This window comes from Pteronotus mesoamericanus, unplaced genomic scaffold, assembly GCF_021234165.1.
Source record: "Pteronotus mesoamericanus isolate MK-2021 breed Mesoamerican mustached bat unplaced genomic scaffold, CSHL_Meso_final scaffold_507, whole genome shotgun sequence".
NCBI lineage: Eukaryota > Metazoa > Chordata > Mammalia > Chiroptera > Mormoopidae > Pteronotus > Pteronotus mesoamericanus.
The window spans coordinates 15,227,310-15,247,558 of record NW_026555319.1 but is presented as its reverse complement, the minus strand read 5'-3'; the positions used below and the strand labels follow the sequence as shown (position 1 = coordinate 15,247,558).

Sequence of the window (20,249 nt, the reverse complement as noted above, 5' to 3'; positions counted from 1 at the left end):
GAAAAGATCAACATACTTGACAAGCCTTTAGCTATACTGACCAAAAGAAACAGAAAGTAGAGACTCAAATTGTTAAAATTAGGAATGAAAGAGGGGATTATAAATGAATATTATGTACAAATAAATGCCAGAAAATTAGATTACTTAGGTAAAATGGATAAATTCCCAGAAAAACACAAGCAAAACCCATTCAGGAAGAAATAGAAATTCTGAATAATATATACTTTAAGTGTATACCTCAGTGGCACTAAGTGCATTCATGTTGTTGCCATCCACCTCTGGAATTTTTCCATCTTCCCAAACTGATACTCTGTAACAGTGCACAGTTTCTGTATTTAGGGACCTGGGTGTGGTTTCCCCCAAAACTGTTACTATGTGAATGTGAGTTACTATGTAAATAAGAGATTTAATTAGTGGTTTACAATCTTCCTACAAAGAAAAGACCAAGTGCATATGATTTCACCAGTGAAATCTACTGACTACTTAAAGAAAAAAAAAATGACACCAATCTTTCACAAATTCTTCTATAAAGTAGAAGAGGGAAAATTTCCCAGTCCATTCTGTGAGGCCAATTTTATCCTGATACCTGAACTAGACAAAGTCACCATAAGGTAAGAAAACTACAGATCAATATCCCTTATGAATATAGATGCAAAATCCTAACAAAATACTAGCAAGCCAAGTCCAACAACATATTAAAAACCAGATCCAATAACATATACACCATGAGCAAGTGGGATTTAGTCCAGATATGTGAGTCTGTTTCAATATTCAAAAATTACTAAATTTAACCATCACATCAACAGAAAAAAAGAAAAATCATATGATCATCTCAGACAATTTGACAAAATTCAACACCCTTTTATGATAAAAAAAACAAAACAAAACAAACATGCAACAAACTAGGAATAGAAGGGAAGGAAATACCTCAACCTGACAAAGGGCATCTGTGATAAACCTACCACTTACATATATCCAATAAGGGACTTGCATCCAGAATATATTTTAAAATTCTTATAACTCAATAATAAAGAGACAAATAATCTAGTGTTTAAATGGGCAAAGGATGTGAATAGACATTTCTTCAAAAAAGATTTCCAAATGGCTAGTGAGTATGAGAAAGTATGCTCATTATCACAGGTGAGAAATGTGAATCAAAGCTACAATGAGATACCACTTTACACATATTAGAATGGCTAAAATTAAAAAGACAGGCGATAATAAATGTTCCTGATGTGGAGAAATTGGAACCCTCATACACTGCTCGTGAGATTAAAAATGTTGTAACTAACTACTTTGGAAAACAGTTTGGCAGCTCCTTAACATGTTAAACATAGAGTTAAACCATATGACCCAACAATTCTACTCCTGGGCATATACCCAAGAAAAATGAAAATATATGTCCACGCAAAAACATGTGCATTTATGCTAAGTGAAAGAAGCCAATCACAAAAGACCACTTATTGTGTGATTCCATTTATATGAAATGTCCAGACTCAGCAAACCTACAGATTAGCATTTACCTAGGGCACAGGACGGGGAGGGGAATGGGGGGTGAAGAACGATTCCTGATAGGTACAAGATTTCTTTTTGAGATGACACATAATGATTAGATCCTGATGGTGGTAAATAGTTTTAAAGCCATTGAATCATATACTTTACACTGGCACACTTTATGATATATACATTTGATCTCAATGCAGCTTTTTAAAAATAAACCCGGTAGAAAGGTTGTGGGAGAGTAGCCAAATCTTACCCACCTCATACTCTTGGTGATTTCTGATACTGAACAGAGCCCGATAGCTAAGCATGGCCGTGGTGGCTACATAGCTAAGCAATGTAGTGCAAACCTAAGAAGTTTGCACTACAAACCATTTTTTCCTGCTCCTGGTGTGTGCCATTTTCACCTCTGTCGTGTGCTAGGGGGTTTGGTACCTATTGTGAGTAGGAGGTACACACAGGTTATAGTGATGTGTCCCTCGCTTCTCTGAGACATTGAAATGAAGAAAGCAAGACAAAATATGACATATAATCGTGTGATGAAACTGCACATATAACAACAGCACAGAGAGAAATGATGGCTCCTCGGCCAACACTTTCAGTAGTCAGTGGTTAGGACCACATTTGCTTTCTTTGTTTTTTTTTTAAATTGTGGTGAAATATACATAACAAAATTTAGTATTTTAACCACGTTAAGTGTATACTCCAGTGGCTCTAAGCACATTCATGTTGTGCAACCATCACCACCATCCACCCCCAGAATTTTTCCATCTTCCCAAATTGATAGTCTGTACAGTGCACACTTTCTGTATCTAGGGACCTGGGTTTGATTTCCCCCCAAACTGTTACTGTGTGAATTTGGAAGGGATATGTTGCTATTCAAAGTCTTAGTTTCTTCTCCATCTGTGAAATGGGGACTATTTTTCCTGCCTGAAAGGGCCAGTTTGAGAATTCCGTGAGAAGGGGGACTGCAAAGTGCTTATAAAATGTCTGACTAGCAGGTCTCTGTCTCCTGCCCAGATGTTTTTTCCTCAGCTGCAAGCCACCCTCCATTTGCCTATTCAACATCTACTGCAAGTCCTACGGGCACAGACCCCACCCGTCCAAAAGGGAGTTCGGCACCCCCTCAGCCCCACCCCAAGCCGCAGCTCCTCCTCCTAGGTTTCCTGCCTTAGTCGGGACCCTCTCCATCCCCCAGTGCACACACTGGAAAGCTGAGGTTCCTTAACTCAGCCCTCAGCATATCCAATTAGTCTCCAAGTCCTAATGGTTCCGTTTCCTACAACACTCGAATTTGTCCACTTTGCCCTTCGCCACGATCCTGCCTTAGTGCTGCAGCCCTCACCTCTCAACTTGACCAAAGTGTCCCCAGACGGGCTCCCTTTCTTCAGTGCCTATACTGCTCCTCCTGGTAAGGCTGCATCTTTCTTAATATCTCTGCCGCTTCCCCACTCCTACCCTTCTCACCCCATTGCAGTAAGACTCTTTGTATGCATGTCGTTCCTCCTGCTTACCTACCTGAAAATGCCAAATGCCTTCTTATCCTTCAACACTTAGCTCACAGGTGCAGCCTCCAGGAAGCCTCCATGGTTCTGCCTCTTACTGCTGGTTGAGGATACCGGCCCCTCATCTCTGCTCCCATCTCATCATATGTTACCCACTAGTATTTGCTGAAAAATACCATAGAAGTACCTTGGTGTGCATTATTTTATATACTATTCACTCCTGATGTCATATCCATACTTCCTCATGATCGAGGTTGATGCTATGGTTATTCACATGTTACAGATAAGAAAACTGAAATTTAACTGTTCAAAGGCACACAAGAGTAAGAGAAGGTACCAGATGTTAAACTGAGTTCTGTGATTTTATGAAATCTGGAGCATCACAAATATAATCAGTAACCTAACTTCTGCTTCTTTCCCTAGTCCCCTGGGTGAGCTGCTTCCCTTTTCACCGTTCTGTTCTCACATCACCTCCTCTGTGCAGTCTGTCCCGCCCTCTCCTTTCCCCAGCTGAGTTAGTTGTTCCTTGCTTGGTGTTTCCATGGGCCTTGGCAGCCCCAGGGAAATTTCCTGTCAGAGTCCCAATTATAATTCCTCTTGAAAAAAATCAGGAGATTGTCAATACGGTGTCTGAATCTCGGCATGGCAGCAATGACCAGAGTTGAGTGGTGTCTCCCCTTTTCTCCCCAGCTTTCAGACAAAGCACGTGTTCTCCACTTCCTTGAAGACCTCACCTCTCTCTGATAGCATCCACCTCCACCACCATCTCCTGTGTGTGGGTTTTCTGCCTGGAACCCTAACCCCCCTGTTCTCTGATTTGTTTCTGAGTCTCTCTGGACTCCAGACAAGCCACCTCTGGAAAGGAGAAGATGGTGTCTTCCCTTTTTTTTTTTTTTTTTCATCTGACCACATCTGCTATATCCAACATGTCACCAAGCAACTGAACCAAAGGCATTCTTTGTCAAAGCCAAGCTTTAGGCCCAGGTCTGCTGTAGCCATTTATTTGTCACTTGCCACTGAACACAAGGTATTGTAACTGCATTGTCAATTCAGAGAGCAGCATCTTCTTCTGTGGTGGCCACAGAGACAGGAAAAACCCATTTAGCAATGGAGGTGCTTTCCTCTTTGAATACAGATTGTTTTTATGTAACTCCCTTGTCTTTGACAGGACCTTCCCTGGTCTTCTGTGTAGAAATGTTAACAGCAGCTCTAAGATTGCACATCCTTAGGTCTACTTAACAGGTTGGCCCTTGGCGTCTGAGAACTTGGATTTAAAGAGTGTTTCCCTATTCCCAGAACTGATAAGAGTGGTCCACTCTGCCTAAAGTACAAATAATGTAGTTTAGGTAGAAAACTTGTTTTCCTTCTGGGAGTCTGGAATTTTGGCACATGCTAGACAGAAGGTGCGTATGTTGCCGGCTCCCAAGAAACGCTCTGGGTACTGAGGCTCTACAGAGCTCCCTTGCACTCAATATTTGCACACGTGTTGTCACGTCCTGTTGCCCAGGGATCTAAGTGTGTCCTGTGTGACTGTGTAACTCCACTGGGAGAAGACTTGGAATCTTGTGCCTGGTTTCGATCAGATTTCACCCCATGTGCCTTTTCCTTTGTTGACTTAGCTTTGTATTCTTTCTCAGTAATAAATCACAGCCATGAGTAGGACTTTAGGAGTTCTGTGGGTGTTCCTAGTGAGTTGTTGAACCTGGGGATGGTCTTGGGGACACCTGACACAGCTTGTTTCTGCTTGTCTGAATCCCACTCCACATCTTCCTTGAAGCCTTCTTCCCTGTTATTTTAACTGTGAGCCATCCCTCCCTAAGCCCAGTGAAACCGTACGCTCAGGCTTTGGAAACAGGGGCTCAGGTCAAATCCTGCCTCTTCTTGGCATGGTGCAGGCCCTGGCAAATGGCCCCTCTTGTAAAAGTTGTTTAATCCTCTTGGCTTGTAACTTAATCTTAGTGGGTTCAGCCTCCCTAAGAGCATAGGCTTTACAGGCAGATCTAGGTTTCAGTCCCAGCTCTTGACTGTCTTACCTCTTGGGAACTTGGTTTCTTCATATGTAAAATGAATTGATTTGGGTTTAATTTGATGGAATCATGCAAAGTACAGCACATAGTGCCTGGCACACAGTAACTATACAGCAAATGGGAATTGTTATTATTGTTTTGGTTGTTGGTATAAAAGTCCTCTCCCCAGGTAGACAGGAAGCATCTAACTCTACTGTATATCTGTCCAGGGCTGAGCATTCTTATGCAAAGCAGGTGCATAAAACTTTGTTGAAAGGATAGTATTTCCTCTACAGTGAAAGGCATGACTGTTGCCAAAATGAAAATAACAAAAGTAGTCACTGTCATTTTAAAAAATCACATTTGAGTTCCTACTGTGTGCCACTCACTGTGCTAAGTAATTTGCATGGATAATTTATTTCATTTAATTTTCATAAAACCCTGCTCATAGGTTGTACTATTATTGTCATCATTTTAAAGAAGATCCAAGATCAAGGTGCCAACATGGTCAGTTTCAGTTTCTGGGGGAGTCTTTTACTGATTTGTGCATGGCAGACTTCTTTCTGGCTCTCACAGGGCATGAGTGTAGGTAGAACGAACAAAGGAACTCTGGTGTCTTTAAAAAAAATTAAAAGAGTTGATTTTTAGAGAGAAACATTGACTTGTTTCACTTATTTATGCATTCATTGGTTGCTTTCTTGTATGTGCCCTGACTGGGGATTGATCCCACAAACCTGACATATTGGGATGACCCTCTAACCAACTCAATTATCCCACCAGGGCTCTGGTGTCTTCTCTTATGACACTGATCGTATAGGATCAAGGCCCCACCTTTATGACTTCATTTAACCTCAATTACTTCCCTAGAGATACCAACCATCTCCAAATTCAGCCACAATAGCAGGTGGGGGCTTCAACACAGGAATTTCGGGTGGGGGAACACACGTAGTCTATAACACCATGCCTGTCTGACACCAGATTAGAGTCTCAAATTAGTCAAGACCTCTGATTTGTTCTGACACTATATTAGGAATGATGTGGGGTTGGAAGGTGGGTGCTTCATTTGCTTCACTGAGTCAGAAACTTTAATCCAAATAGGACTGCTAACCTCTCAGATGTCTAAAAGCAGGCTTCCCATAGGGCTTTGTCAGGGAACACTTTCAAGTGTTCCTGGCTTTAGGAGCCCAGCTACACTTAAGGGTTTAGACTAAAAGGGAAAGAATTTGGGAGAGGGGGAAACAAGTAATCCCACTGACTCAGAAGTCATGACTCAGAAATAAAGTCTTTTTTCTTTACTCCCAAGTCAGAAATGGTTTACTGGAGAGCCCAGTGACCTTTCCAGTTGGGGGCAACAGGTAAGGGAAAATTTCTTTGAAGTTCCTCCAGAGATGTCATTTGAGGCAATATTTATCTGATTTCTTTTTTGTGGTCAGATTGTTTTGGTCCCGATCATTGTTCTGAAGAAGGAATAAAGATTGTCTAGGGAAATGTATCAAACACTCCTTTCATCTCCTTCTTTGCAGAAGAACCAAATTTAATCAGCACATTTGCTTGCATTGTTATTATTTATTTAAAGGACTCCCTGTGTGTTTTCAGAAAAGTAACTCATTCTCCTTGTACACTGTGAGGGGTTGGAGATTGTACTGATATTCCCAAGTACCATTAAGCCAGACAGCTGCTGTGGTCAATTTTTTTCTTATTTTGCTGTGGTCAATTTTCTTCAGAAGATCCATAAGTCCTCAAAGATTACTGAGTATAACTGGATCAGGAATCAGAAGACATAAATACTTAGGCAAGGGTGAGGAAGGATGCAAAGGAGCTGACTGAGTTTTAAAGCTCTGGTAGAATGTAAACCGTGGTTCAAAAATTTTTAATTTTTACAATTATAAACAAGCAATTCTCTCCAAGAGTTTGAATGTTGTTTGCTAGAATTTTAAAATCAGAATTTTCTCTTTTAATCTTCTTTGATCCAGAGACTTAAAAAAAATACTTTTTTTCTTTCTGGAAATGAATCAAGAACTCAAATTGAATTTCCAAAGATCCAAAAGGGGAAGTGGAGTTGCTTCAGGCTGGGTTAGAAGAGCATGGGAATCATGACAAGAGGTTGTCAACTGTCCAGAGAAATTAAAAGTGCTCTCTCCCAAGGTGGAGCTGAAAATGTGGTTAGTACTTAACACCAGAGTGATTCTTGATAGTATTAACTACATTTTGAAATGTAAGCCAGAGACTATTAGGCAGCTTTGCATGGTTACCAAGCAGGATGCCCTGAAGGCCATGCTAAGAAGACTAACAGTGAAGGAAGGTGGGGTTCTAGGGCAAAGGCTGGCAAGCCCATGGCCAAATCTACCCCAATGCCTGTTTTGTAAGTAAAGTGCTACAGTGGCAGGTTGAGTAGTTACAACACAGAAGGTATGGCCCACAAAGCCTAAAATATTTACTTCCTGGCCCTTTGCAGAACAGATTTGCCAAACCCCTCGTCTAGGGCCTCAAATAGGCCCTACCCCCACCTCTTCTTCCACTGGACTAGCTGGAGGCATGGTGTATCAGCATCACTGACCACTCAAACTCCAGCTAGGCTGTTTCTGCTGGCATGAAAAACTTTGCCATCCGTTAATGCCTCAGCCACAGGTTTAATTAAGATGACATAAGCAGTTAAAGCATATCTAGTCTCAATTAGTAGAAGCCAGCAAAGAAATATATAAGAACTTTATTTTTAAAACTTTAAAACTAGCAACAATTAGAGGGGAATCTTCTTTAACTTGATCTTTTCTTCTATATTTGAAAAGTATCTCATCTTTGTTAAAATTTCCTTGGCTTTTTCAAAATCATCTGAAATAAACAGAGACGTTAATGTGAGACTTCAGCTTAAGCAAGAATAAAACTAAGTCTATTGACTAAAGTAGCTGGATTCAAGTTGAGCCCTAGCCTCTGGAGGGCTGATCAATTACTCAATATGTCTGAGCAAGAGACATCTGTATTATTAAGGCGCCAGAGAGGGTCTAGCCAAAAGGAGGCAAAAGCATGCTTATTTACAGGGTTCAGACTTTAAATAAGCGAAGGTGATTCTCTTCAGGACAGTTCCCAAATAATAAATGGTTGTGTTTCAAGTTTTCCTCCATTGCACATGGTGGTCTAACCCCAAGGAGGATGGGGAGGTACTGAGGAAGAGCTGTCTCTGTACCTCGGTTCTGGGAATGAAGCCCTTAAGCCAGTGGTTCTTGACTGGGGGTGATTTTATGCCCACTGGGACATTTGGCAGTGTCTGGAGACATTTTTGGTTGTCTCACCTGGGAAGGTAATACTGATATCTAGTGGACTGAGTCCAGGGGCCCTGCTAAACATCCTACAGGGTAGGGGACAGGCTGGCCAACATGTTGGTAGTGCCAATGTTGAGAAGCTCTGGCTTAGATATATGTAAAACTAAGTAACATACTGTTATATTTAAATATGGTTCAAACTATCAAGAAAAACAAGGAAATGATTAACATCAAATTCAGGAGCATGAAAATACAGTGGAAGGAGGAAGCAATTGTAAAGGGCCTACTGGGTGCTTGGAAGGCAGTGGACATGTTCTATATTTATTTTCTTCTATTTTGTATTTACAAAAATTCTTTTAATTGTGACAAAATACACAGAACATAAAAGTTACAATTTTTAAGTGTAGAATTCAGTGGCATTAAGTACATTCATATTGTTGTGCAACCAACACCACCATTTAGCCACAGAACTCATCTTGTAAAACTGAAACACCATACCTAGGAAACAATAACTTCCTGTTTTCCTCCCTCCCCATCCCATTACTCCAACACCTGGAAATCACCATTCTACTTTGTCTCTATGAATTTGACTACGCATGTCAGTGGAATTATATTTATCTTTTTGTGACTAGTTTATTTTACTTAGTATTAATATCTTCAAAGTTCATCCATGTTGTAGCATGTATCAGAATTTCCTGCCTTTTTTAAGGCTGAATGATATTCCATTGTATGTATATATACCATATTTTGTTTATCCGTTCAACTATTGATGGACACTTGGGATGCTTCCACCTGTTAGCTATGGTGAAAAATCCTGCAAACATGGGTGTCGACCAAAGTTGTCCTTGAGAGAACTCTAGCCAGGCTTCTCTGAGCTCTTCTTAACTAGGCCTTGACCTTGACCTATACTAATATATGCTAACATAGTTTCTAATAGCACAAGGCCATATCTCTACAATAATCCTAGCTTTTCTTAAAATGCCTGCCTGAGTAAATTCAAGGCTGCCCCAAAATTTACTATTTATTGCAGCCAATATCTGAAGATGGGGCCTGTTTCCCAGGCTCTGTGTGAGGGTAAGAACCTTACTTCAGTGTCAGTTTGCAGACCCAGATGGGTTTCAAATGGACCAACTCCCTCATTCCTGCTTTTGGAATTTTTCACTTCCCTGACACTACCGAACCCCTCTGTACCACGATCCCCTTTTCTTCATTCTCCCTTTAAAATGTCCAGTCACAAATTGAGGTTGAGTTCAGGTCACACTAGACTCTTTTCCCTATTGCAATAGTTATTACTGATTAAGATCTGTACTTTGAATTTTAATGTCTGGCTTTGTTTATTTTTGAAAATTATCTGGCACTGTGACTTGGATCTGAATTGAAAAAAACACTGGGCCCTTGGGTAACAGCCAGACCTTTCAACAAGCAGAGACCTTGGTCTAATCTCCAGTCTGATGCTCATTTGGGCACCCAGTGGTGAGACAAACTTCAATTCCCCAGGCGAATGTGTGTTGAAGTACAGTGGGGACAGATTTTGATTCTTAAAATTCTGAGTATACTTTCTAAAGCTGGGTCAGAGTCTCAGGATTCTTTTGACAGGTATCCCCTAAGCTAGAATTCTTCCTGGCTCCTTGTTTCCAGTGAGGATTGACCCCCTGGGCTGGAAATTTTCTTCTTCCTTACTCCTTCTAAGTCCTCTTTGCTTTTTCTATTTGAGTCTGCTCCTCCATGGGGACTTCTCAGTAGACTGAAGCCTCCCTTCTCGAACTCCTGATGAAAGTACGTCACCACGGTGCTCTGTCCATTTCTTAGGATGACTTTACTTAGGAAATCTTGGAATTTCTGTGGCTTCTTTGGGAAACTTCAGATCCCCCCAAACTCTCTCCTCCAAGGCCTCTCCTTCCCCTCACCCCTACTCCTTCCTCCCACCCCCACTCCTTTCTCCTCCTTCACCATCTTCCATCTTCCCTTCAGCTCCCTTGCATCCTTTGATATGTCCCCTTTTCAAGCCCCTACCTCCTCCACTCCTGTGTCCGCACTGCCAGACCTTCCCCTTCTCACTCCCACCCCTGAACTCCCTATAGTTCCTGGGACTTTGGGCTCCTGGTCCTCACTGGGGGCTCTCAAGGGACTCAGGCACCCCAAAAGCAACCTGATAAAGCTGATTGGAAACAGACATTTAGTCCACAGTTTACATAAGATTATATATCAAGGCAAAAAAACGAAACAAAATAAAAAAATCTTAAAAGGTCTTTTCCAGAAATATTGGTGGAAAGCTTCAGCCCTCATATTGAACAGGTAACCTTTAACTTATTCTGTTGCCAGAAACACAATTTGGATAAATCTACAAAATGGAACAAAAATGAGAACCACTCTATATGTAAACTAATGAGTTTTATATTATTGTATTTATTTATGCCTGACTTATGGCTAAAATCTTAGAATGAAAACCCTAAGATCTCTATTTGCATTGGCCAGTCTGTTATGTTTATATATATAAGTGATATTTTCCTACCTCTAGATGGTATATTACCAAATTACTTTATAAAACCCTTAGAGGAGTTGTGTCCTTCCTGCCCTGGCCAGTGTGGCTCCTTTGGTTGGAGTGTTGTCCCATAACTGGAAGGTTGTGGGTTAAGTCCTAGGTTTAGGGGAGAATAGGACGTAATAAATCAATGCTTCTCTCCCGCATTGATATTTCTCTCTCTCCCTTTCTCTCTAAAAACAATGAAAAAAAAAAGTCCTCGGGTGAGGATAAAAATAAAATAAAAAAAAAAGGAAAAAGACTTGTATACTAATTGAATTAGAGAGAAGTAAGATTTATATAAATGAAATCTTCCTAAAATATCCAGAAATATAGGAACTAACTCAAATGTTTTTCAGTTTCACATAATTTAGATAAATCTTTTGGAAATAAGACTTAGTTTGATGTTGTTGGTTTAATATGATAGGTACATCTTCAGAGTTGTCAACAGTAAATATAATGCAAGCATACATTTTTATTCTACTTAGGTTTACTAGTCAAATAAACATATTAGATATTTAAGATTATAGAAATGATAAAATTGATATTACTTAAATTAAATTATTTTGAAAAACTATTTCAACAATAATAGTGTTTCATAATGTCACCTAAAAATCTTTTCCAAAATCTTTTTGGCAACTTGCAACCTTAGAGATATGCTAACCTAAGTGGAATAACAGATTTTCATTAAGTGTCTAATTTCTGAATAAGATAAAATGCTAACAACATTCATCATTGTGCACTAGTTTAAGTTTATATACTTTGGCTTCTTATTTTTATATGGTCTAGGGAAGCCAAAGATATTTGGGTATGTTAATAAATATGTTATCGCCATATTTAAAAAAAAAGTATTATAAAAAGCATGTATCTCCAGGGATTATGAGATGGTACATTAATAAAATTTGCTAATCTGCTTACAGAATTCTGGTATATAATAGTTCTCAATTGCCTATTTCCCAGTTTTCTCTGGAAAATAAAGATTACTAACAGTTTAAATTTATAATCAATATATAAAAACAAAACTACTACAAACAATAGGAGTGAAGGGAAACAACTTTGTATACTAATTATGGAGAAAAGTAGAATGTGTTCTTACATGAAAAGTATGCAAGGAAAGGAGAAATGTGTTTTTGTAAAGATAAAAAGGAGAGTGGTTTTTTCCTAAAGTAGAATGTGAAAAAGGGAAAGAGCTGGGTAAAACCTGAATGGGTATTAAAAAAAGTTTGTGGAAAAGGAAATGTTTATGTTATGATGTCAAAGCTGGCAAAGATTAAGTGGATTTATATATGAAGTGCACTATTACAAAACCAGAGTTTGGTTTTCTCTCTGTTGAAATTACAAAGTTTCTTGGATTATTGGTCTGCTCTTAATAAAAGACTGTAAGACACATTTCTTACTTTCTGGAGATAAATATTCTGTGTCTTCTCAAAATAATTTCCTGTACTTCATGTTGTTTTTATCATGGCCTTGATTACTTAAGAGAACCAAGTCTTCTTACTATTCAAAGAGCTAAGGTTTTCTTTTTTTCTTTTTCTATGTTACCTCCTATATTTGGGGTTTGAAATCTTTTATCACTACTTTGGTTAAATAGACAACTAAGTTTCAAAATGAGCTATTGTCCTATTTAATTAAATTTTCAAACCTTTTGACATTTTTGACAACTTCCCAAATCAAATTCTAAACAAAGTCTTCTTGAACTTGAACTGAGTTTGAAGTTTCCAAAAGAACCCCTGGAAAACCTCAAAAGATTTGTTCTCTCATCTTATAAAAAGAGAGATATGAAACAAATTAGGTTTATTTGATATGGTTATATAACATGGGAAGCAGTATCATAGAAGAGATATTTAACCTTCCCTAGGTTACATTTATATGGGTAAAATGTTGTTATTTTAGAAATTGTATAATTCATAGACATTTGTCAATGTCATCACTATCCATAATATATCTTGGTATAATGTTATCAACTCAATTATCATTTAAAAATGTGTATGTCACATAACCAACCAAATTTCCGTGTCAGTTGTGTTATTTTTGTAATGAAGTCTCATCAGATCTTTAACTATGGTCTCTTTAAGTCTTTTGCTATCCATAGATAGATGTTTTACTCTAATGCTTTCCTAAAAGCTTCTGCAACCAGCTACAGGCCAGACTACTTGTGTTTAACACAACAGGACTATCTTGAAGATCCATGAAAAAGGACTGTGCCAGGTACTCTGGGTTACAGGCTTCTGATGGCATTGCTTAAATAACTTTGAAATCAAACTGATGAATTAAGTCAGGATTTCTAAAAGCCAATGGGTTCATAAAACTGCTAACCCAAGATCAGGCAGAACAAAACTGATTACATCAGATTGAGTTAACTGATGAAGAATGGCTATAATTAAAAAAAAAAAAAAGATGCTATTTATTTATTTTTGAGAAAGGGGAAGGGAGAGAGAGAGGGAGAGAAACATTGATCTGAGAGAGAAACAGTGATCGGTTTCTTCTTGTACATGCCCATGCCCTGACTAGGGACCAAACCTGCAACCTAGGCATGTGCCCTGACCAGGAATTGACCTCTGACCTTTTACTTTCAGGGACAATGACCAACCAATGAAGCCACACTGCTCTCGGTGACTATAGTTTTTTAATATTTTTTTTATTTGAAATATTGCTGGCTCTTAAATGAGCTATTTCCCAGAATTAAGACAAATCCTGTTCTGTTTTCTCTTAAGCTATCTTCTTTTCTCCCTGCTTGATTGCTAAAAATATTGGAAACTATTATTGAATATTCTTATTTTCATAGCAATATATTTATATAGGTTTAATAAGAATCTGTCCTCTTTGTGATAGGACAGAATTATGAAGGCTTTGACTAGAATGCCATATTTAAAAATGATGCATAAAATCAGATATGACCAGCCCTGGATGGTGTGGTTCAGTGGATTGAGTGCTGGCCTGCAAACCAAAGGGTCACCAGTTCGATTCCCAGTCAGAGCACATGCCTGGGTTGTGAGCCAGGTCCTTGGTGCGGGGCACATGAGAGGCAACCACATATTGATGTTTCTCTTCCTCTCTTTCTCCCTTCCCCTCTCTCTAAAGAAAAAATAAATAGAATAAAAAGAAAAGTCAGGTATGACCAGATAATTTTAAGGAACTAAGGCTGACTATTTGGAACCAATGCTTATAAAGCCCTCTTGAAACTTTTTGCCTGGAATCTGGCTTAAAGGGTTCTCAACCTTATAGGTGAGTAAGTAAAGTAACTTCCTGGCACGCTCCGGAAACTTAGGATATTTCAGGGACCTTGAGAAGAGAGGAATTCACCCACTGAAGGTGATGCCTGATAGAGGATTTTTTGGCTTGACTTCTAGCACTGAGAGGCTTTTGAAGTCCAACCCAAGATTCCTTATAAAAAGTTCCATAAAGAAAACTTGAAAAGGCCTGTATGGTCAATTATCATTCTTGTTGGAGTCACATAAGTAATCAATCCAAACTTAATGCAACTAAAACTATTTTTTAAACAACAATCATCTTAATTTATCTTTGATTACATAGGAGGGTGAGTGTAGAGATAAATTTTATGTTTCAGGGGAAAAATATAACACACCCTGTGGGTTATCATAATCTAGACTTGTTCATTGTCTTTGCAGTTTTATTTACCTATAAACTGAACTAGATCCTGCCATATTACACATTTTGTCAGCCTTTACCAAATCCTCAGTTCTTCTACCTTCCTTCAATATCTGGCCACAGCTCTACAAAATGATGTTTCCAATTTTTTACCCTCCCTCCTGACTGCCTAGATCATTTTTGGGACTCAGGTTATCTTGTAGTTGCCCTTTTCCTCCAGAATCTGAGAAAGTCCTGCAAGCTGAAGCCTGATAACTTAGAGCTGCTGGTACATGGGCCACCTAGAAAGTCCACCAGAACTCCTGCATGTCCCATGCTCTGCTCTGGGAAATAACCATGACTGTGACAATGATATCTCTGCCATCATCACATTCAAGCTATCAACCAGGAAATCCATCAGATTGCCACTGCCACCCTCATGTCACCACTAAAGATGCTTAGGAGTTCAGTGTCTTCTCAAATGGCTTCACTCTTGACTCAGAAACTGTTGATTATATTCTGCTCCAACAGTAATCTTTGTTTTTCTTTTTGTTTTTATAGAGATACTCCTAATTAAATGCCTGATTGCTCATGTTATTCAACAAATGTCCTCTAACTACCGTCTCAACAGATGCTTCAGCTCGTACTTAATAAACAAAAGACAATCAAATGAGAAATGGACTTATGTTGTTCAGAGGAAAGAAGAACATCTATTCTTGCTGTCTCTTTCTTACAGTTTGTTCCAGCCAGCACCTGAAGATACAGTACCTGTGTCCGGCTCTGTGGGAGGGTGGGTGCCCAATTTTGATAAGTGCCAGTAAGCAAGCCTCGACCTATTTTATATGGACCAACTTCCCCCCTTTCCACTCTTTGGAATTTTTCATTTCCCTGACTCTACTTAGCCCCTGCGTACCCCCTCCCCATTTCCTCATCATCTCTTTAAAGTGTGCAGTCACACAATTTAAAAAAAAAATTAATTATAAAAATTAGAAAAAAATAAAATAAAATGCCCAGTCACAAATTGAAGTTGAGTTTAGTTCATGCTAGACTCTTTCCTATTGCAATAGTTACTACTGATTCAAATCTGTCCTTTTTGCTTTAACTAGTATCTGGCTTTGTTTATCTTTGACAGTGCATACAAGTATCTTTTTGAGCCCCTGCTGTCAATTCTTTAGATATTCCCAGAAGTGGAATTGCTGGATTGTATGGCAGTTCTATTTTTAACTTTTTAGGAAATGCCATGTTTTCTTTAGTGACTGCACTATTTTACATTCCCAGCAACAATGCACAAGAGTTCCAACTTCTCCATATCCTCGCCAAAACATTTTATTTTCTGCATTTTTAAAACAATTTACAGTAGCTGTTCTAATGTGTATGAGATAGTATCTCACTGTGGTTTTGATTTTCATTTCCTTCATGATTAGTGATGTTGAGTATATTTTTATGTGTCTATTGGCCATTTATATATCTCATTTGCATGTTCTATTTCTTAAGCTGGGTGGTGAGGACATAGGTGTTGTTATTATCCTTTAAATTGTACTTACACATTATTCTTTTTCACAATTATATTTTATAATTAAAAAAATAGTATACAAAGGCACAACAGCAGCTGGGGGTGGGCCCTGGTGGAACACAATTTGACCATCCTAGCCTGTGGGCTGGGTGACGTGGGTTTCAGACAGATACATGGGTTTCCTGTCTTTTCTGCTGTTAACCTTTATTTCTCTCCTACTTTTTAGAGGCCCTCCCTGTCCCTGCTTTCAGAATCAACTCCTACAGTCTGCAAAGTAGGCAGCATAGATATAAGCCTACGCCCATGGCCCTAGCAGACTGTACCGGATTGGACATCTGGCTAAAGCTGGGCCAATCAAATTCCCTCTCCCAGAAATCTAGAGGTGGGTCTAAAGGACTATAGCCAGATGGTGAAAGGCCTTGTTCTTATAATAGATCTAGGAGGACTAAAGAGTCATCCAGTGGGAGAGGCCACTTTGGGGCACCATATACCAAGAAAGAAGCAGACAGAAGTGGTTTTTAGAGAGATGATGGAATGCATTACCATGGACTGTGAGTCTAGGAGCACAGTCGGTTCCAGACCGCTTTTCGGTTCCCAGGTTCTGTTGCAGAAAAACTCTTACCACGCTGTACTGTAATATATTGCAGGGACTTTCTCTTTGGATTCTGGGAAGTAGCCCTGATTCCTTACAATAATTTCCCTTTATTTGGGCTACCCTGAGGAGCTTTCTGCTTCTTACATTAAAATGAACCCTATGTTAAAGGGCCATTATTCTTTTATTAAGGCGGTAGCAACAGTCAGGAATGGATTGAAAGGTTGTTCTTGCTTAAAAACAGGTAGCAATGAACATAGTCTCTTCACTCTGAGAGCCACGTCATGGTGACAAAGATGAGTGGTTCATATTTGTAATTTGGGCAGTGCTCTGCCATAGGCTTCTCTCCTCCTGGGCTTTGTAGAAAAAGGGGTGTGCAGGCCTTGTCAAATGCTGAATGTGCAGCCTTGCCCTCATCTATCTGTGTTGGCTTCAGCACACATCCTTCATCTTATCTTTTCCTACTTATGAGAGGACTTTTTCTCATTTAACTTTCACTGGCATGAGATGATTTTTTGGCACGTGCCTTCTTTGTCCGCAAGACTGTGAATTCTGAAGGCAAAAATGTACACTCATCTATATTTAATACATTCCCATGTAACTATCATAAGATGGGTACATAATAGCTATTTGTTGAATGGATGCTTGTACCTCAGTGCTTATCATTTCTTTCCATATTTGAGAAAGAAATGAAGACAGTACCTTGTTCAAAAGCTCTGCTCACACTGTCAGTCAATTCTTTCTGTTTTGCTGAAAGAGAAAACCGTTATCTTAATTTTTCCATTTAAATAGACTCATGATATGAAGACAAAGCTGCATTCCAGAGAAGAAGGGACGTTACATCCTAATCTCCAGACAAAATAGGTTTCCGTATACCCAAGACAAAGATACTCCCTGAAGCATTATGATGACCAATATGTATTTTTATATTCATTTTGCACTTAAACAGCAGACATATAATAGCAATAAAATACATATGGTGATATTTTATCCTTTACCTCTGACAGAAGATTCAATCTCTTTCATGGCAGCTTCATTTTGAGCCTCTGCGAGCTTTTCATTGATATCCATTATTTCCATGAGGAATTGCCTGTCCATTTCATAATCTGTTCCTTCAGGAATCTCTACTCCATGGAGCTTTAGCTTTTGGGGCACAAAGCAGAGAAAATAAGTTGTGTTCAAGAAACTGTGGCCAACATCGTAAATCCTACTGACCTTTCCAAAAAGAATACCACTCAGGGAAAACTTGAACTGTCCTAATAATGAAAGTGTGAGGGTAGTGTGCCGGAAACAGACTGAGAAAGGAATGCTTGGACGGGATCCCTTTCTGCTTACAAGTGTGTGACCCTGGGGGAGCCATTCCTTCATTGTGAGTATTTGTAAAGATTCTATCAAATCCTAAAATTCTACAGTACTCACCTCCACCCTCCTCCCAAACCCCTCAAATTACTTTCCTAAAAGCCACTGTCATACAATCCTTGAAATTTATAGAAAATGGTTTAAAAAAATGCGATTAGACAAGTAAGATTTACAGAGAATATTCAGAGAAAACTACACTTATGTACTATCTTCGGTTCCCTAAATTGGCTCAGGGCTCAAGTGCTCCTCTGCTGAATACAGGGGAGCAGCACGGGTGTCCAACCTGCAGTCTGTGGGCTGCATGTGGCCCAGGATGGCTATGAATGAGGCCCAACACAAAATCTTAAATTTACTTAAAAAAAAAAACATTATGAGATTTTTTTTTTTTGTAATTATGTGTTGCAATGTATTTAATGTGTGGCCCAAGACAATTCTTCTTCCAATGTGGCCCAGAGATGCCAAAAGGTTGGACACCCCTGCCTTAGTGCAATGGACACCAGGTAGTCACTCATAGAAGGGTTGGGAAATCACCTTACAAGGTATAGTCCCCTACTCAGGGGAGCCAGAAGGGTCTTATAGGCGTCATTCACCAGGGTCGAATGCTTCTCTGAGAAGTCCTTTTCTCTCTGTTAGTGGAGATGAAGATAGTTTTATTACCATCCAAATCAGTCATTTCACATTAACAAACTGTTTCATAAAATACCGATGGGCAGGGACCTAAGAAGTGGCCAAAGCTGAACTGGTGTGGGATGAGCTATATTTATTTTCAACTGATGGGTTCTAATTCTACAGAACAGGTCCAGGGCCTGGCTGGCTGGGGACTGGCTGCCACATGGTGGAGCTGTCCAGCTCTGCCTCATAATCAAATAACCACAAGGCCACAGCCACCCCCATGGAATGCACATATGTTTGGGTATGATTAAGGATGGCCAAAAGACTACCTGAGACCTCTGGCTGAAGAAGTCTGGGTGAATTAGACGCTGTAGTTGCTGGTACCTATGCTGGAGCTTTGTAGTGTCAACTCTGAAGGAACGGTTGCTGGAAGGAAATTGAGAGACAAAATTTATGCATCAAATATTTATAGATTTGTACACTATGGGCCTGGTTCCTTTTCCCATGGGCGAATATGCAGTAAACATGGAGACAGTGATAACTTCCAAAAGTTGTAGGTGCTGGGAAGGAAAACAGAATAGGATCAGAGAGACTGGGAGATATGGTGGACAAAGAGATGGCATTTGAGCTGTGACCTGAACGGTAGTGATGAGCAATCAAAGATCACAGGAGGATCATCAAGACAGAGGAAACATGCTAGTTTGGCACCCTGGAGGAACTTAAATAATTAGTTTTGTTTCAGCACTCAGAAGTGCTGAAGGACTGGTGAGGCCAGATCCCAGAGATAAGGGGAAGGGGCATTACCAAATCTCACCGTGTCTTTCCAAGGCCAGGGTCCCTTCATCTGTCAACCTACCTTGTTTTAATCCAGTCCCTTTCGCTTTCAATCCCCAGATCCTGACCCATCTAATCGGTTTAGCTCTGCCCAAAGTTCACCACCTCTCCAAGCTCCTCAACCTTCGGAGGAAGAGGAAAATCACACATTTCTTTGACTCTCGCCTTCCAATTCTAAGTTTTCCCTTAGACTCCGCCCACCACATTGGTTTTTTTCGTGTTTTTATTCCTTTATTTTGGATAATACCTCAGTACTCCTTTCTTAAAAGTTTAAACCGTACTTTAATTGTTCTGACCCCATCCCTCAACTCTCCTTTCTCTGGGGCCTTTCAAGTAACCTTTCCCGCAGGCCCCGCCCCAAGTCTCCCTCCCGTAGCCTCCAGCACTCAATTTTCCCTAACTATCCCCTGCTACTCCAGTCCCCCCACCACTTTTGTCTTGGTCCCTCAATTTCCTCTTCCTCAGGTCACACCCCATCTTTCACTCTCCCAGTCCCCATCCCCTTCCCCTGGTCTCTAGGGTTCCGCCCACCTATCTAACTGGTCCCACCTTCTTCCCGAATCTGATCGGCCCTTCCCTCTCGCACGCCTGCTGCTGACGTCTCTCTCGCCCTGCGCGTTTCCCAAAACTGCCTCCCGTACCAGTCCATAAGGCTGAAGTGGTCTCTAGTGGGGTCAGGTGGCTGCAGAGCCCGGCACTGTGGGCAGAAGAACCCGTCCCCCCGAATGAGGTCCCCTGGGCCGCCGCAGTTCCAACACTGGGGGGAGCTGTTTCCTTTTAGCGACGCAGCATTGCAGCTCAGCGGTCTCCGTCCGAGGACCCCTGTTGGCCACAACCCCCACAGCCGGGACAAGGTCCAGGTCCTACCACCCCACATCTGGCCCGTGGCCTATTTCGCAGCGGTCAATGGAGAAGGGAAAACCGGGAAAACTGCGGCCGACCAGATTAGTACTGCTGATTGG

At 40.2% G+C, this 20,249-nt stretch overlaps 1 protein-coding gene across 5 annotated transcripts; it reads right to left on the bottom strand.

The window, feature by feature from the left end:
- Positions 1-6,978: 6,978 nt before the first annotated feature.
- HSCB (HscB mitochondrial iron-sulfur cluster cochaperone) lies at positions 6,979-20,196 on the bottom strand. Of its 5 annotated transcripts, none has more exons than XM_054594340.1 (6): positions 19,929-20,196; positions 18,783-18,879; positions 18,378-18,467; positions 17,481-17,625; positions 17,185-17,232; positions 6,979-7,840 (listed from the first exon to the last, which is right to left on the bottom strand). In XM_054594340.1, exons 1-6 carry the CDS (start codon positions 20,162-20,164, stop codon positions 7,749-7,751), a joined length of 708 nt encoding a protein of 235 aa, XP_054450315.1. In that variant the 5' UTR covers positions 20,165-20,196; the 3' UTR covers positions 6,979-7,748. The 5 variants fall into 5 exon arrangements, with proteins under 5 accessions (XP_054450315.1, XP_054450317.1, XP_054450316.1 ...); XM_054594342.1 differs by lacking the exon at positions 19,929-20,196 and adding an exon at positions 19,310-19,478; XM_054594341.1 differs by lacking the exon at positions 17,185-17,232.
- Positions 20,197-20,249: the final 53 nt, after the last annotated feature.

What these genes read in the sequence shown, in the direction of transcription:
- HSCB (XM_054594340.1), bottom strand. Translation starts at nt 20,164, where the DNA reads ATGTGGGGTGGTAGGACCTGGACCTTGTCCCGGCTGTGGGGGTTGTGG. An exon ending in TGAGTAGGGGACTATACCTT is followed by an intron (nt 17,626 to 18,377) that starts GTAAGGTGATTT and finishes GTGCCCCAAAAG; the next exon opens with CTAAAGCTCCATGGAGTAGA. An exon ending in GATTGAATCTTCTGTCAGAG is followed by an intron (nt 17,233 to 17,480) that starts GTAAAGGATAAA and finishes TTTCTCTTTCAG; the next exon opens with CAAAACAGAAAGAATTGACT.